This window comes from Meriones unguiculatus, chromosome 6 (genome assembly GCF_030254825.1).
Source record: "Meriones unguiculatus strain TT.TT164.6M chromosome 6, Bangor_MerUng_6.1, whole genome shotgun sequence".
Taxonomy (NCBI): Eukaryota; Metazoa; Chordata; class Mammalia; order Rodentia; family Muridae; genus Meriones; species Meriones unguiculatus.
Window position 1 is genome coordinate 92284776 of NC_083354.1, and position 18325 is coordinate 92303100.

General features: G+C 38.3%; 1 protein-coding gene across 1 annotated transcript in view; it reads left to right on the plus strand.

Annotated features, from left to right (window-relative positions):
- Hcn1 (hyperpolarization activated cyclic nucleotide gated potassium channel 1) overlaps nucleotides 1-18325 on the plus strand; it is a 435404-nt gene that overhangs the window by 357985 nt on the left and 59094 nt on the right. The window contains exon 6 of the mRNA XM_060385736.1: nucleotides 9727-9967. Within this exon, the coding sequence (XP_060241719.1) occupies nucleotides 9727-9967 (241 nt within the window). The remainder of the gene's footprint in view (nucleotides 1-9726; nucleotides 9968-18325) is intronic.

Here is an 18325-nt window from a genome sequence, read left to right on the forward strand (position 1 = left end):
GTCATGCTTGGCAAATCACTCAAGATCCTTTCCCTTATTGTTGCCTGTCAAACTGACCATCAGGCCTTCTGGGAGGGCCATACCTATCAGTTGTCCTCTCTATGTTCTGTTGATGCGTAAGCATTTTTAAGTCATGTCTACAAGGACCAGTTCACCCCAGGACTCTTCTCTGTACTAAATGCTGTGTTGGCCATTTCAACATTCCTTGCAGCTCTCCTGAACAATAAAGATTGCTCTAGCAGCAGGAATGTGGGATACCTACAAAACTTTACCACAGCATAGGAAAGTTTTGATTTTTAATTGTTAATATTTATTATTATTAATATGTTGCCTTAAATGCTTTAAGTAATGAGCTCATGTGTATGACTTCCTTAAAAGTAAGGCCAGTTAAAATTAACTTTGGTCAGTCATTTCAATCTACTCCTTTTTCATGGAGCCGAGAATCTAAACAGTAGTTTACGTGGATCGAACTACATGATCCAACATTAGTCTATAGAAGTTAAATATTATGTCCCCAAACAGGGGAAGTCTCAGTAACAGGGAGGACAATATGAGACCTCACAAAATGTTTCTAGTTTCTTTCTTGTCTATGAGAAAGAAGGAATTCAGAAATAAGAGAAAGTAAAGAATTGGGAAGCTTTATTACAGGCAGAAGCCCATAGTCAAATGGAAGAGAAGAGCATCAGAGGAATGGATGCTTTTTAGGCTATATCATTAGTGGCAAGGTTTAGAGAAGGAGTGAGCATTTGCTGCTTTTTCTGCTTTTTCAGAGGGCCTGGGTTCAGTTCCTAGCACCCATTTGGCAGCCCCCAGCTCTGTAACTACAGTTTTAACAACTCTGACATCCTTTTCCTGGTTTCTGTGGGCACTGCTCACACATGGTATACATGTGTACATGTGCTAAAAACGTTTAGATACAGTCCTTCTTTTTTCCCTGAAGAATGGGTGAGTTATTCATGACTTAATTGGGGAGAGATTAGAAATTCCAGGAACGGATTGGGCTTGTCCCAGAACGCGGTTACTGTTTGCCTTTTATGGAAATTTAAGACGTGGTGTGACAAATGCATGACCTCATCAGAAAAATCTACAAAGCCAATGATATGGAGATGCAAGAATAAAGAAATAAAGGATAGTTTTCAGTAATTTCACCTATGTATGTCAGTCACAGCTGGTCTTCAGTCTTCAAGTGGTTGTCATGAGCTGTCATGTGGCATCTTTCTCTAATGCAGGTCTGTGATTGTTCCAACTCAGAGGCCCCATACAGCTTACCTTCTTCCCATATGCCTCTCTAACCCACCGCACTTTTACTTCATGTTTGTCATTCAGAAAGTTTCACTGTAGATTTGGATGTCTAGAAATGCATCATGCCATTCTCCTCTTAAAATACAGATCATCGGTTATTTTATAATACTGGTCACTGTTCAACGGAAATGTAATTAGAATCATAAATCACTTTAAATTTTCCAACATTTATATTATTAATGAAAAGAAATGTGAATTTGTATACAATATATTCTTTAAATGTAATTTCAAGATGCAGTCGATATAAAATCATTGAAGTAAGAATTTTTGTTTTTCAAGCACACAGTCTAGAACACATTTTTGTTTTGTTTTGTTTTTATCACACATCTTGATTTGGATGCAAGATTTTCCTCAGGAACAACCTATATGCTGAGTGTGTTTGCCTGGCCATGATCTTCCAGATATATTTTTCTAAATAACTAAATTGACAGGTTTTGAACTTTACACTTAAACTCATTAGAATTCAGCAAGTTGAAAATTCAATTTGTCAGTCATACTAGACACACTTCAGTTGTTTAGTAACTCTCTTTGTCTGGCGACCCCTATGGTAGAAAACAAGGCTCTAAAATGCCAGACTATTTCTCTATAAATTGGCTTCATCTCCTGAATTTTATGTCACTTTTGTTGAATCACCTTTTTCAGACCTATTTGGCTCATCTCTATGATCCTGATAGTAATGTGATTGTTCTTTGGATTTTTTTTAAGTATAATTAAATGTGAAGACATGGAATTAAAAAAAAATGATGGATCATCATCACTGTAATGATGAGGCATCCTTGACAAGCCATAAACCAGTGGCACATACACTCTTTTTAGTAGCAATTCCTTTGGAAAATTACTGAAGGCTACCATCTAGACCGTAGTTACACAGTGTCTTAGTTGCTGTTTTTGCGATGAGATACCATGGTGGAAGCAATATGCAGAGGAAAGGGTTTATTTGGCTTACACTTCCATATCACTGTTACTGAAGGAAGTCAGGACAGGAGCTCAAACAGGGCTCAAACAGGTTCCTGGAGGTAGGAGTTGATGCAGAGGCCATGGAGGGGCCATGCTTACTTGTTTGTTCCCCACGACCTTCTCAGTCTGCCTTCCATAGAACACAGGACCACCAGCCCAGCAATGTCCAGCCCCACAATGGACTAGGCCTTTCGCCATTCATCACTAACTTCAACAGATGCCCTACAAATTTATCTGATTACAACCCAGCCTTAAGGCGGCATTTTCTCAATTGAGGTTCCCTTTCAGATGACTATAGCTTGTGTCTAACCGACATAAAAACGGCCATCCAGCACAACGTGCTTATGATTGCATTTAACCTCAGCATGCTCACGGCAGTCACCTGCGGCCTATTTCCTTACAATCCAGTGTGTTTATTATTTAATTAAATTCTAATCACGTCATCTCTCCCCCTCCCTCTTAATTATCCCACATGTTTCTTCCCTACCAAGTCCACAGTGTCATCTGCTTTAGCCATTGTTGTTGCATATGCATGTAAATAAATCACCATGAATACAATCTGCCCCATCTGTGCAGAGTTTCTTGCATATAGAAATTTCTGGGGTTGCATTTCTTGAATGCATACATTCTGTAGATAACCAGCCATGGATTGTCCAGTGCTTCATACATGACTATATCACTGAATTACAAAGTAAATACATTAGTTATGCTTCATAATATTTGCTTTTTTCTGCCCTGAACTGGTCATGGAAGTTTCATGAGGGAGAAAAAGAAAATGCTTCCTGTTTACCCAATACCTAAATGATTATATAAGTCAAAATAAATACATGAAATAAAATTTTTATTAGTGTTCCAAAAAGTTTTGATTAAATATATTAAAGTGGCTATTGACTGAGGTATACTCTGAATTGCACATAATAAAATGCAAGTAAGTTTTTTTTTAAATATATTATTAGTATAATTATGAACTTTTAAATATACCACAATAATAAATTAATCATTATTAAATAATTTGTCAAGAAGATATGTATACTACATGAGACGTGATATTCAAAGTACTAAAGATTAGTCTACAACAGTCATTTAAGAAAAATGAAAGGATGATAGTCTCAGATGTGTAAAATTATAATGAACTTATGTCAAAAGTAATTTTAGTTTTTCATTTTAATGCTCAGACAGTTGTAAGCATGAAGGTTGGGACTATGTGGGCAACCGAATTTTGTGACTTTGATCTAAATGACATAGTGAGGCTGAATAAACTTGGTTAATTTCACTGAATATACTTTGATCTCTGTGAACTGGGCCATGGCTTTCCCCTCTTTAAGTCTGTTCTCTCCTACATATGTAGGAATAGGAAAACAAATTTACATTTATTCTTAAATTATTTTCTCATAACAGAAAAGGAAAACTTTGTAAGTAAGTAGATAATTAGTGAATTTTATGTCCCTGTCTTCTGCATCCCTAACTTGCACTCAGATTAAATTGTAATGTTTCACATGGGATTTTATCAAAAGAGCCAGGCATGCCTACTATTTTAAAAAAGCAGCTGAAATAGTTTTTTATTATTAATTACAGTTTATTCACTTTGTATCCCAGCTGTAGCCCCTCCCTCATCCTTCCCAATGCCACCCTCCCACGCTCATCTCCTTCCATGCACCTCTCCAAGTCCACTGATAGGGGAAGTCTTCCTCCCCTCCCCTCTGACTCTATCCTATCAGGTCTCATCAGGACTGTCCGCATTGTCTTCCTCTGTGGCCTGGCAAGGCTGCTCTCCCTTCAGGGGGAGGTGATCAAAGAGGCAGCCACTGAGTTCAGTCAGAGACAGCCCCTGTTCCCATAACTAGGAAACCCACTTGGAGACTCACCTACCATGGGCTACATCTGTGCAGCCAGTTGTGGTGTTACACGTTGGTAGGATTTGCTGAAGGAGGAAGAAGCAGGAGGATCATGAACGGAAATAGTTTTTCAAGAAAAATAAAAAGAAGCTACTGACAATACATGAAGGTTTTTTGTTTTTTACAGTAGACCTAATGGAACAAGACATGACTCGGAAAAGGAGAACTTCCCCAACACCAACCAACATGATGGGGAATCCCCCTTTTCTGAGGGGGAGGGGAAGGGGGTGGTAAGGAAAGGGGGTGGAGGAAGAGGAAGGGATTGTGGGACTGAAAGGAGAGCAGGTAGCGGGGCTAAGATCAAGCAGTAAAGTAAGGCAGTCAGTCAGTAAGTAGGTAAGTAAGTACATAGGAAAGTAATTAAGATAGTGCAAGGGTTCAAGTCTCTTACTTAATACTTTATAAATCATAACTTTTATTACAACAAACCTGTTTTGGGTTATTTTTGCTGACCCACTTCTTCAAAGATATTAAGACATTTTTACTGAGCACTCTCCCTAAGTTCTTAGAGGACAGCTATCATGTCTTTCGCACAGTATAAAAATATTGAGCATGTTTTGCGGTCCTTTTATCCCTCGCGGTCCATTGGCCATCGGCCCAAGGGGACAAAAGGAGCAGAAGCAGTGAATGGGGTTCAGAAAGCCATGAACACGAAGGAGAAAACTACCGAGATCAGCTGCAGAAAGGCAGCTCATTTTAGTTTTTTAGGAATGAGGCATAAAAAGGTTCTTAGGGCTATAGGGCTGATTTGTCATAGCATAGTACTTAATTATCATTTGGTCAGGCAAAGAAGCAGAACTCATGTTTAAAATAATGTTGTATTACATAATGAAAGTAGAAAGTAGAACAGTATATTTTTCTTAGAAACTTAATTTGCAGGCAAATGGATGGAACTAGAAAAGATCATCCTGAGTGAGGTAACCCAGAAACAGAAAGACAGGCATGGTATATACTCACTTATAAGAAGATATTAGCCATATAGTATAGGATAGCCATACTAAAATCTACAGACATAAAGAAACTAAACATTAAGGAGGACCTTAGGGAAGATGCTTAAACCTCATTCAGAATGCAAACAAGATAGACACCAAAAGCCATGGAAAAGAGGAAACAGGATGTGAGCCTATTATAGATGGTCCTCTGAAAGGCTCCACCCAACAAGAGATCAAAGCAGATGCTGAGAATCACAGCCAAACTTTGGGCAGAGTGCAGGGAGTCTTATAGGGGTGAGGGAGATAGAGGGACATGGAAGGGACAGGAGCCCCACAAGGAAATCCACAAAGCTAAAAAATCTGAGCCCGGCGCTCCTGCAGAGACTAATGCACCAACCAAAGACCATGCATGGAGAAGACCTAGACCTCCTGCTCTGATGTAGCCTATTGGCAGTTCAGTCTCCATGTAGGTTCTGAGTAAGAGGAGCAGGGGCTGCCTCTGTCATGAATTTATTTGCCTGCTCTTTTATCACTTGCCCCTGTTGATGCAACCTTACCAGGCCACAGAGGAAGAGGATCCAGGCAGTCCTGATGAGACTTGATAAACTAGGATTAGATGGAAGGGAAGGAAAACTCCCCCTTTCAGTGGACTAGGGAAAGGGAACAGGGGAGAGAAGACGAAGGCAGGGTGGGACTGGGAGAAGCTAGGGAGGGAACTTCAATCAGGATATGTAATGAATAAATTGTGAAAAAAAATTTAAAAAGCATTTAAATTAAAAACATTACTATTACATAAATAATTTTAATAATATTCATTTGAAGGAAATTTTTGTAGAGAAATATTTTGGTTTTCCCTCATTTTTGCTGATGTGAATAGAATGAAACATGTTTCAAACTTTAAGCAAATTTTGTTTTTGATTAACATAAACCATAGAAACATACAACAATACGGTGAAGTCTCTTAAAGTATCTATACAATTTATGCTCATATTGAGAAAATCATTAACCACAGAACAATGTGATGTATTTAAATGTTGACTAAAAGGTATTTTCTCCTTTTTAAGTGAATTAATTATTTAAAGAAAAACGTTTAAGTACTATGACAAAACATCTCATTTATACTCAATATAGTGAGTGGTTATTTCATCTATTAGTTATTCTTTCCAGGATAGTATTCCACTTGTAGAAATGCCCAAAGACTGTAGAGGTAGTCCCTGCACACCTTGTCCATCTTCTTACTTTCAGTATCATTAATTACTATGGAGTTTGTGCCACAGTCTTTTGATACAGTCTAAATATCATTCATATTTCAGTAGTTTTTTAATCAAACTCTTGCTCCATGGTCTCATCCAGAACACCACACCTCACTTAGTTACCCTTTCTCATGGACGTCTTCTAAGCTCAGAGCGTCTTCTGACTGTCTTGGATAGGAGAACTGTCAAATACTGTGTAGAATGGCTTTAAGTTTGGATTTAACATTTGTTGTTAATTATTGTTATTAAACCATGATTAAAGATGTTAGGGGAAAATGGCAGGAACCAAACACCTTTCCATAACACTGCATAAAAGATACATGCGATCAAACGATCAAAAGTAGGGATATTTCAGTCAGTTTAATTCAAAGAACATCAATGAAATAATTTTTGTTTTAATACTTCCTCTGAATTAAACTGACTGGAAAAAAATAAGAAAAATGAAAAAATCAGAAACTAAACAAAATAACAGTGATAAGAGAATGTTATTAAATGTGACATTTGGTCTACATTAGCCAAACCTAAATAGTGCATAGTGGACTCTATAATGAACTATAGGGCAATGTTGATCATTTCAGCTAATGCTGAAAGAGTACTGGAGTCTAGGTGTGCTTCTGTAACAGTCTTTAGCTCCTAGGGAACACTGCTTAAACATGCATCTATATTAATGAGGAATGGGAAAATAGAAGGAAGGATGGAAGGAAAGATGGAAGAAGAGAGGACCAGAAAGACAGGAGAGGAAAGAAGAATAGAGGCTTTAGTTATGGTAAGAAAAAAGTATTAGAAATGATTGATTTTACTCTTTTTAAGGGATAGCTACACTGAGAATATTTCTGTCATACAAATAGTCTGGGAAACAAATATTCTGTTCATATAAAAGATGTTCTGATACAGTGTTGTAAATACTCCTCTAGATATAATATAGTAAAATAACTGAAAAAATGGAGTTAAAAGACAACAGGACTGTGCCATTAAAATAAGACAATGAGCTTTGAAGAATTGAAGGTTTAATGTGTAAAATGACAGAATAATACTGTATGGAAACTTAAGATGAATTAAATTTCAGAAGAAGTAAGGGCTCAGAATACTGTGCTTTCAGTCATCAGTTGGGATCATTTTTAAGTTGAATTGAGCTTTTAACTCATGCACAAAAAAAATTATAAATATTCATGGAATGTTTAATACATGTATATACTGTGGATTCTTCAACTCAATATAAATCTACCCAGTCTCTTCAAACACTTGTCTTTTATGTCACATTCAAAATTAATTACCCCAGTTTCTAGAAATGTGAGAATATTGTTGTTGCTGTTGTCATCATTATTGTCATCTGGTGCAATAGCACACTAGAATTTCTTTGTGATACAAAACTCAGTAGCCCTGAGCTCAAATTTGTGTTGTTTCTCTTCTTTTCTGTAAATATTGTTTTTATTTCCTCAGCTTAGGGAATGAGATGAGAGCCTTTCCCAAGCCTTTATAACTCCTTCTGAATTCTTGCTGGATGGTTAAACTTACCTGTTTTGTCCCAAACTCTTCTCCAAAGATGACTGATTCAATTTGGCTTTGTTTAGCTTCTGACTGAGTTGTTCTGCCTAGCCTCAAACTAATTTGGGGAATATGTTTTAATTTTCTGACTCGTTCTCCTTCTCTGGCTTGTTCTGTCTTCTCCTAACTTGTTCTCTTTTTAACCTGTCTCTGTAAAACTTGCCTGGTAATTAATTCTCAGTAACAACCTCTCTCCTTTCTCTCTCCCCGCACTGCCAAGTAGCCTATCTTTCCTGTGCTTTTCTCGTGAGAACTGGACATTTCTTATCTCTGACTCATTCTGTCAAATCTTTCTCTGATTTGTCACTTTGTGTGCCCCTCAATTAGATGTCACTTTCAAAAATGACTGTGTCCTTTTATAAACAAACTGTACCTTCATTGTTCATGATTAAAAGTATGTACTAAGGGTGTATCTGTATTCTGTCATCCAGAGCATTTGTGCATTTCATCCGTCTGGATCACATAGACCTGCAAGGTCTTTGTGTCTGATCTCTTGTTAGAGCATCCATGAAAATTTCTCTACGCTTTCTCTTTTAGTTTCTGTGGATTCAGCTGTTTCATATTTCACACTTGAGGAAACTCCTGCAGCATGTTATTTTCTGTGCTTAGTTTATTTTTAAAATAATGATCTCCAATAACATTCATTCTCACAAATGACAAGAATTCGTTCTTTTTTTATTTTTTTTTACTGAGTAATTTACATGTTCTTTTGAATATATCTATCAAATTTTATTTATTCAAAACCTAGCTTTTTTTTTTACCTATGTTGAGACAATATTAGGTAATTTTACGAAATAAAATCAAGAAATTTTGTTTTGGCTTTGGCACTAACATATTTTCCCAGACAAAGCTTTTTTGCTCTAATTTTGTTAATGTCCCCGTTTCATTTTTGCTTCCTTTCTACCTCTTGGGAGAAGTGACTTTAAAATTTCTATGCTTCATAACCACCATTATAAATTCAGCACAACCTTAGGTTTTTGTAATTTTTAATGTGAGGTAGCTTGATGCTAGGTTCTTTTACAAAGGAGTTGCCAAGAAACGCCATAATGGTAACACCTACATTAGCATTGCTTATCCCAACACCTGCAGTAACGCATTTCCTATATCCCTGTTTTAGCCCAGAAACAAATATTTCTGATCTGAGCTGGAATCTGCAAAATGAAGACAGATTTGTAGATCTTCTGACTGCTAGACAACAAATAATGAGACAGGAAAAAAAAAAAAAAAAAAAAAAAGATACCCTCTTTCCAGTTCAGACCCAGCGGGTGATTTGGAAATGGGGTTTGTTCTCACAGGGCAGAAATCCAATTTCATTTACAGTCTTTTACCGATTGCCTTTGGTAGTATCTGCTGTGTATTTCCTTTACTCTAATGTGAATGATATTTAAAAAATAAAATGCAAACTGACTGCATCTGTTCTTCTTTCTTCATCCCTGCTTGTGGGGTACCAGGCAGGTTGTACAGCATCATGAAGCACAGGATAAGCAACATGATATCTAGTACTTATGGGACTTTGTGTTAAAATCACACATTTTGGCTCTAACTTGAAATAAAAAATAATATATAAATAAGGGTAATAAATTGATATTTTTATTATTTAATTAACATATTATTATTTATTGTATTTCTCTGCCACACCAGGTGCTGGAATAAAACTTTTAATACAAATTAAAATGAAACCTATTGCATTGGTGACATCTGTGGGTTACAGTTTACTTATCTTTTTACAAATGTAAACAGGCCATTATTCTGTATACACAAGTTTTTAAATGCCAACGTGTACTTTTCTCCCAAATACGACTTACATTTCCCTTCTGGTGTGCTCATTCCTGCCTCCCTTAGGAAATCGTCAACTTCAACTGCCGGAAACTGGTGGCTACGATGCCTCTTTTTGCTAACGCGGACCCTAATTTTGTGACGGCCATGCTGAGCAAGCTGAGGTTTGAGGTGTTCCAGCCTGGAGACTACATCATTCGAGAAGGAGCTGTGGGGAAGAAGATGTACTTCATCCAGCACGGGGTTGCTGGGGTCATCACCAAGTCCAGCAAAGAAATGAAGTTGACCGACGGCTCTTACTTCGGAGGTGAGTGAACGTACAGCAATCGCGCGTCTCTGAAAGCTCTCTCATGAGGCTTCCAGACATGCCGCGTGTTTTTTAGTTTGAGATACGAGCTTCTGTTTGGATTCTGGCAACAACACGTGGAGGTTATCTGTATTTCAGCATCCCGAGTTCCATGCAGGTGTGTGTATGACTGTACTGATGAGAGCAGAGTTGCAACCACTTTGTCTGGAACCAGATGATGCTGGGTGAAACATACAGGAAGCACACTTTTTGTTTTCTCTTTCCAAAGCTCCCTGGAGTGTTTACTGACTCCTATAGCAGTTGCAGGGGCCTATTATATTGCTCTATCAAGATTTTGAGTTTTTATTAATTTACTTTATTACTTTGTTTTCATATCCACAAGAACTTTCTTCCTTGACTTTTCAATGATTTATGAGTGTTGAGAGTAAAGAAGGAAAGTCTAGAGTCTGAATTTAGATTTATTGCTAAAAGTTTTCATCATCAAAAAAAAAAAAAGTTGCCATCATCACTATTGTTCACATATAATTGACAAAAATTCAAAGAGCCAACTGTAGCACTAAGCAAGGGAAGGCATTCATATTGGGGTTGGGCAGTAACTTACAATGCTGAAAAGTCTGGGTATTTGACTTGTTGCCAACATGGCTTATTGTTAAGTATGTGATTATGTTTGTACACACAAAAAGTCTCCTTTAAGAGAAAGAGAGGGGACATTGCTGGTGGGAGTGTAAACTTGTACCACCACCAGGAAATCTATCTGGTGCTTTCTCAGGAAATTAGGAATAGTGCTACCTCAAGATCCAGCTATACCACTCCTGGGAATATATCCAAAAGATGCTCAAGTATAAATCAGGGACATTTGCTCAACCATGTTCATAGCAACTTTATTCATAAAAGCCAGAACCAGGAAACAACCCAGATAGAGGAATATATATATTCCTCAATAGAGGAATGGATACAGAAATTGTGATACATTTACACAATGGAATACTACTCAGCTATTAAAAACAAGGAAATCATGAAATTTGCAGGCAAATGGTGGGATCTAGAAAAGATCATCCTGAGTGAGGTATCCCAGGAGCAGAAAAACACACACGGTATATACTCACTTATAAGTGGGTACTAGACATACAATATAGGATAAACATACTAAAATCTATAGTCCTAAAGAAGCTAAATAACAAAGAAGACCCTAGGGAAGATGTTCAATCCTCATTCAGAAGAACAAACATGTTAAATATCAGAAGCAGAAGACAGTGAACAGGACATGAACCTACCACGGAGGGCCTCTGAAAGACCCTACTGATTGAGGTATTGAAACAGAGGCTGGACACACAGCCAAACTTTGGGCAGAGTGCAGGCTATCTTAAGAAAGAAGGGAGAGACAGAAAGACCTGGAGGGGACAGGAGCTCCAAAGGAGACCAACAGAGCCATAAACTGAGCCCTGGGGGCCCTGAAGAGAATCATACCCCAACCAAGGGCAATGCATGGTGAGGAGACCTAAAACCGTGACTCAGATGTAGCCCATAGACCCAGTCTCCAAGTGGGGTTCCTAGTAAGGGGAGCAGGGACTTTATTTATCATGAACTGTGATAGAGTGGCAGGCTCTCTGATCACATCCCCATAGGGGTTGCAGCCTTGCCAGACCAGAGAGGAAGACAATGCAACCAGTCCTGATGAGACCTGATAGGCTAGTGTCAAATAGAAGAGGAGGAAGACCTCCCTTTTCAGTGGACTAGGGGAGGGGTATAGTTGGAGGAGACTGGGATTGAGAGGAGATGAGGGAGGGGACAACAGCTGGGATACAAATTGAATGGTTATAAATGATAATAACAAAAAATTTTAAAAAATATAGATATGTAGATCTATAGGTACAGATATATAATTTTAAAAAAAAGGAGAGAAGGAGGGAGGATAGAACTGGGAGGAGACAAAGAAGTGGGTGTAGAGGGAATACAAAGTATAATAAATTGCAGTAAGTAAGTAAGTAAGTAAGTAAATAAATAAATAAATAGATAGATAGATTTTTTTAAAAACTACCAACCAAAAATTGAGAGAGAGCAGAGTTACCATCTGTGTATTTTAAGGAGAGTGTGTGATTATAAAATGACTGTGCGGGAAATACATTGAAAGAAAACTTGGAAATTTTAAAGCACATTATGATTAAGACTGGTTTTGTGGGGCCAACAAGATGGCGCAGCAGGTAAAGGTACTTGCTGACAAAACAGGTGACCTGAGTTGGATCCCTGAAATCCACATGGTAGAAGAGGAGAACTGACCCCCCAGGCTGTCCCCTGACCTCCACACATGCACCTTCGCACATACGGGTCCTTAAGATGAGATAAACAGATAAGCATATAAGTAAATAATAAATATAAACTAATATAAGAATGGGTTTGTGTTAAATTGACAAGCTTTGTGAATTCAAAGCATCTTTTAATTACCTTAGAGTTGTATTTAGTAACATGAACAGGCTTTTCTGAAAAAGCTAGGTTGGAATAGGTTCAAGCACTGGCAGAGTTAGCATACCAGCGATGGTCACTTTGTTGAGACACAAGATCATTCCCAGGATGATAATAAGTTTCCAATTGAATGGCTCAGTGTTGCAGCGCCTCTGTCTGTGAGTGAGACACAGGTATAAATCTGTTGTTATTGTGGTGAGCTGTATGACCTTCTAAGCTACTTTGGATACCAGCTTTTGCAAAACTTTTAGGAAAATAAATTCGACTCAATCTAGATTTTCCTAATTCTTACCTTCTCCCGGTTTGCAATGTTTTTTTTTTTTTTTTTATGTTCTGTTGACAAAGATTCTTAGATATTACATCTTAGACATTATGACATTTTGATATTCATTGATATTTGCTTGTTAGGTTTTCATCATTAGATTGTAGTAGAGTGTTCTGAGAAGAAGAGATTGATTAAAAAAGCACAACTCTCCTCTGTTCATGTAATAGTCGTGGAAAACTACTGCACAACCTACTGGTATTGGTATTTGACAGAATCGAGTTATTCTAAGCAGAAACTTTATTCTCTCCCATTCCTTATCTATTAACTTTCTGGATTGGCATATGGAATATAATATTACTTTACTGTAGGGCTCAGATTGCTTGGGTGTTCCCTCACATGGTACCTAAGTGTCCTCAAAAGTGGAGTTTTATTTGTTTGTTTACTTTGCTTGTTCTGTATTTTCTGTTCAGTGTACAAAAAGCTAGTGGTGAATATTTTTCTTTCAGTTACAGCTCTCCATATGTCCACAGGGTCCTTCATTTAGTTGTTGGACACTAATGTTTTAAATCAAGATGTTGTCACTAAGAATGTTCATGCTACTTCTTTATCATTATATCCAAAATTTCCTTAAAGAATCAATGCCACACACAGCTACTTGACAACACACACAGGCACAGAGACATACATACGTGTGCATATACACAAACACAACACTGTCCTGTAAATGTACATGTTTTGTTTATATAAGCTAAATAAAGCTAAAATGAGTTCTTACTGATGTTTTCAAATTTAATCCATTACCAAGTAGCCTGGTCCAATCTCTATTGCTATTTGTAAGTCTTTTTTTTTTTTTCATGATAATTTTATATTTTTTTCCTTTTTATTATTATCATTTATTACAATTTACTCAATTTGTATCCTGACAATGAACCCCGCCCTCATCTCCTCCCAATCCCACCCTCCTTTTTCTCCTCCTATGTTCCTCCCCTAGTCCACAAATGGAAGAGGTCCTCCTCCCCTTCCATCTGACCCTTGCTTATCAGGTCTCATCAGGACTGGCTACATTGTCTTCCTCTGTGACCTGGCAAGGCTGCTCCCCCCTCTGGGGGAGGTCATCAAAGAGCCAGCCACTGAGTTCATGCTAGAGAGTCCCTGCTTCCCTTACTAGGGAACCCACTTGGAGACTGAGTCTATGGGCTACATCCAAGCAGGGGTTGTAGGTCCTCTCTATGCATTGTCCTTGGTTGGGGTAACTTCCTTTAATAGCCAAGATACCATGTCTCTTGTAAATTTGTGTACAATTTAGGTGTAGAGGTGTAATGATTTCATAATAAACAACTTGAATGTCCACAAAAAACAACTTTTATAAGCTGGAGTACAGTTGTATGTAGATACTTTGCCTTCATTCTTACAGACTCCATGGATTTCCAGACGCACTAAGGTTGGTATCTATTTCTCCATCCCTCTCAGTGGCTTTGTTTCATGCAGTTGTAGTATACTTAGAGCTGTTTGTCACACTCTGCACAGTCCCCAGTGACTCAGGGTTTCTGCTGCTGAGAGGAAACACCATGATCACAGGGCAAGGTGGGGAGGAAATGGTTTATTTGGCTTACACTTCCATAGGGACTCAAACAGGGCAGGAACCTGGAGGCAGGAGCTGACGCAGAAGTCATGGAGGTGAGCTGCTTACTGGCTTACTTCCCATGGCTTGCTCAGCTGCCTTTTATAGAACCCTGGACCACCAGCCCAGGGCTGTCACTACCCATACTGAGCCAGGCCCTCCTCCAGTCAATTGATAATTAAGAAAATGCTCTACTGGCTTGCCCACATTCCGGTCCTATGGAGGAATTTTTTGAATCAAGTTTTCCTCCTCTCAGGTGACTAAAGTTTGTGTCACGTTGACACAGATATAGGAGCCACAGCTAGTAATTGAATTGCTTCTAAGTTAGCATATAATAAAACTTAGACTGTGTTAAAGAATTCCATAGATTTTCACAGATGCTCATTGTCCGGTATATGACATTATTTTAATGCAAATCTCAATACTCCTTAAAAAGAAGGAAGAAAGACATCCCATGTGTGTCACATGATCCTGTCCCTTCCAGAGCCTATGACAACGGCTGCTCTATTTAAATTGAACCTTCAAGTTCAATTCTAAGAGGCAATTATGAAGGAAATTGAGGGGTTTGGAATTCCCTTTTATGAAATGACCTTAATGTAATCTCATATCAGTTATAGGAGCTATGTTACTAATTCTTTGGGTTTGCTTCATAGACAATCTTGTTTTCTCCATGAAGAAATTTTTTTCCTGCATTCTTTATTGACATACATGTAAATTCCTCTTACTGCCATGTCATTGGCAGGCATTACCAGCATTGTGTTGAATTGAAACAGTTTAAAGAACATCCTTATGGGGCTGGAGAGATGGCTCAGAGATTAAGAACACTGGCTGCAGGGCCAGATGGTGTCAGCGCTGAATTCTAAAAGACCTTCACAGAAGGGCTAACACCAATACTCTTCAAACTATTCCACAAAATAGAAACAGAAGGAACACTTCCAAACTCATTCTATGAAGCCACAGTCACCTTGGTACCTAAACCTCACAAAGACCCAACAAAGAAAGAGAATTTCAGACCAATCTCCCTCATGAACACTGATGCAAAAATACTCAACAAAATACTTGCAAACCGAATACAAGAACACATCAAAGATATTATCCACTATGACCAAATAGGCTTCATCTGAGGCATGCAGGGGTGGTTCAATATACAGAAATCCATCAATGTGATCCACCATATAAACAAACTGAAGGAGAAAAACCACATGATCATCTCCTTACATGCTGAAAAGGCATTATTTGACAAAATCCAATATCCATTCATGTTTAAAGTATTGAGAATATCAGGGTTACAAGGCACATACCTGAACATAGTAAAGGCGATACACAGCAAGCCTATAGCCAACATCAAACTCAATGGAGAGAAACTTAAATCATTCACTGAAATCAGGGACAAGGCAAGGCTGTCCACTCTCTCCATATCTCTTCAACATTGTTCTTGAAATCCTAACTAGAGCAATAAGACAATTGAAGGAGATCAAGGGGATACAAATTGGAAAGGAAGAAGTCAAAGTATCACTCCTACAGCTGACTAACACCTTCAGCAAAATGGCTGGATAAAAAATTAACTCAAAATAATCAGTAGCTCTCCTGTATACAAAAGACAAAAGGGCCGAGAAAGAAATTAAGGAAACAACACTCTTCACAATACCCACAAAGGACATAAAGTACCTTGGTGTGAACCTAACCAAGCAAATCAAAGACTTGTATGAAAAAAAAATTTCCAGTCTCTGAAGAAAGAATTAGAAGAAGATATCAGAAGATGGAAAGATCTCCCATGCTCATGGCTTGGCAGGATTAATATAGTAAAAATGGCCATCTTACCAAAAGCAATCTACAGATTCAATCCAATTCCCATCAAACTACCAACACAATTCTTTACAGACCTTGAAAGAAAAATTCTCACATTCATATGGAACAACAAGAAACTCAGAATTGCTAAAAACAATTCTCTACAGTAAAAGATCTTCAGGAGGTATCTCCATCCCTAATCTCAAGCTGTACTATAGAGCAACAATACTAAAAACTGCATGGTACTGGAATAGAAACAGACTGGTGGATCAATGAAATCGAATAGAAGACCCTGACGTAAATCCATACACTTATGGACACTTGAGTTTTGACAAAGTTGCCAAATCCATTCAATGGAAAAAACACAGCATCTTCAACAAGTGGTACTGGTCAAACTGGATGTCTACATGTAGAAAAATGAAAATAGATCCATACTTATCACCCTGCACAAAACTAAAGTCCAAGTGGATCAAAGACCTCAACATAAAACCAGACACACTAAACCGCTGAGAAGAAAAAGTGGGGAAGAGCCTTGAACTCATTGGCACGAGAGACAACTTCCTGAATAGAACACCAACAGCACAGGCTCTAAGAACAACAATCAATAAATGGGACCTCATGAAACTGAAAAACTTTTGTAAAGCAAAGGACACTGGCTTAGAACAAAACAACAGCCTACATATTGGGAAAGGATCTTCACCAACCTGTTATTTGACAGAGGGCTAATATCCAGTATATAAAAAGAACTAAAGAAGTTAAACAGCAAAAAATCAAGTAATCCAATTAAAAAATGGGGTACAGAGCCAAACAGAGAATTCTCTGCAGATGAATATCAAATGGCAGAGAAACACTTAAAAAAATGCTCAAACTCATTAGTCATCAGGGAAATGCAAATCAAAACGACCCTAAGATTTCACCTTACACCCATCAGAATGGCTAAGATCAAAAACTCAAGAGACAACACATGCTGGAGAGGTTGTGGAGAAAGGGGAACCCTCCTCCACTGCTGGTGGGAATGTAAACTTGTACAACCACTCTGGAAAGCAATCTGGTGCTTTCTCAGACAACTAGGAATAGCGCTTCCTCAAGATCCAGCTATACCACACCTAGGCATATATCCAAAAGAGGCTCAAGTACACAATAAGGACATTTGCTCAACCATGTTTGTAGCAGCCTTATTTGTAATAGCCAGAAGCTGGAAACAGCCCAGATGCACCTCAGTGGAGGAATGGATGCACAAATTGTGGTATATCTACACAATGGAATATTATTCAGCAATAAAAAACAAGGAAATCATGAAATTTGCAGGTAAATGGTGGGATCTGGAAAAGATCATCCTGAGTGAGCTATCCCAGAAGCAGAAAGATGCACACGGTATATACTTACTCATATAGACATATAATATAGGATAAACCTACTAAAATCAGTGCACCTAAAGAAACTAATTAAGAGGGAGGACTCTTGCTAAAATGCACAATTCCTATCCAGAAAGGCAAAGAAGCTGGATATCAGAAGAAGGAGAAAAGAGGGAACAAGTCAGGAGCCTGACAGAGAGGACCTCTGTAAAGCTCTGCCCTGCAGACTATCAATGCAGATGCTGAGACTTAAGGGCAACCTTTGGGCAGAGTGCAGAGAATCTTATGAAAGAAGTGGGAAACAGTAAGATCTGGAGAGGACAGGAACTCCACAAGCAGAGCAACAAAACCAAAAAATCTGAGCACAGGGGTCTTTCCTGAGACTGATAGTCCAACCAAGTACCATGCATGGAGATAACCTAAGACCCCTGCACAGATGTAGCCCATGGCAGTTCAGTACCCAAGTGGGTTCTATTGTAATAGGAACAGGGACTGTCTCTGACATGAACTGATTGCCCTGCTCTTTAATTACCTTATCCCTGAGGGGGAAGCAGCATTACCAGGCCACAGAAGAAGATCACACAGCCACTCTTAATGAGACCTAATTGACTAGGATCAGAAGGCAGGAAAAGAAGACCTCCCCTATCAGTGGACTTGGGGAGGGGCATGCATGCAGAGGATGGAGGAAGGGAGGGCTTGGGATGGGAGGAAGGAGGGAACCACAGGGGGGATACAAAGTGAATAAAGTGTAATTAATAAAGAAAAAAATGTAAAAAAATAAATAAATAAAATAAGTTAAAATTCAAAAAAAAAAAAGAAAGAAAGAAAGAAAGAAAAAGAAGAAAGAAAGAACACTGGCTGTTCTTCCA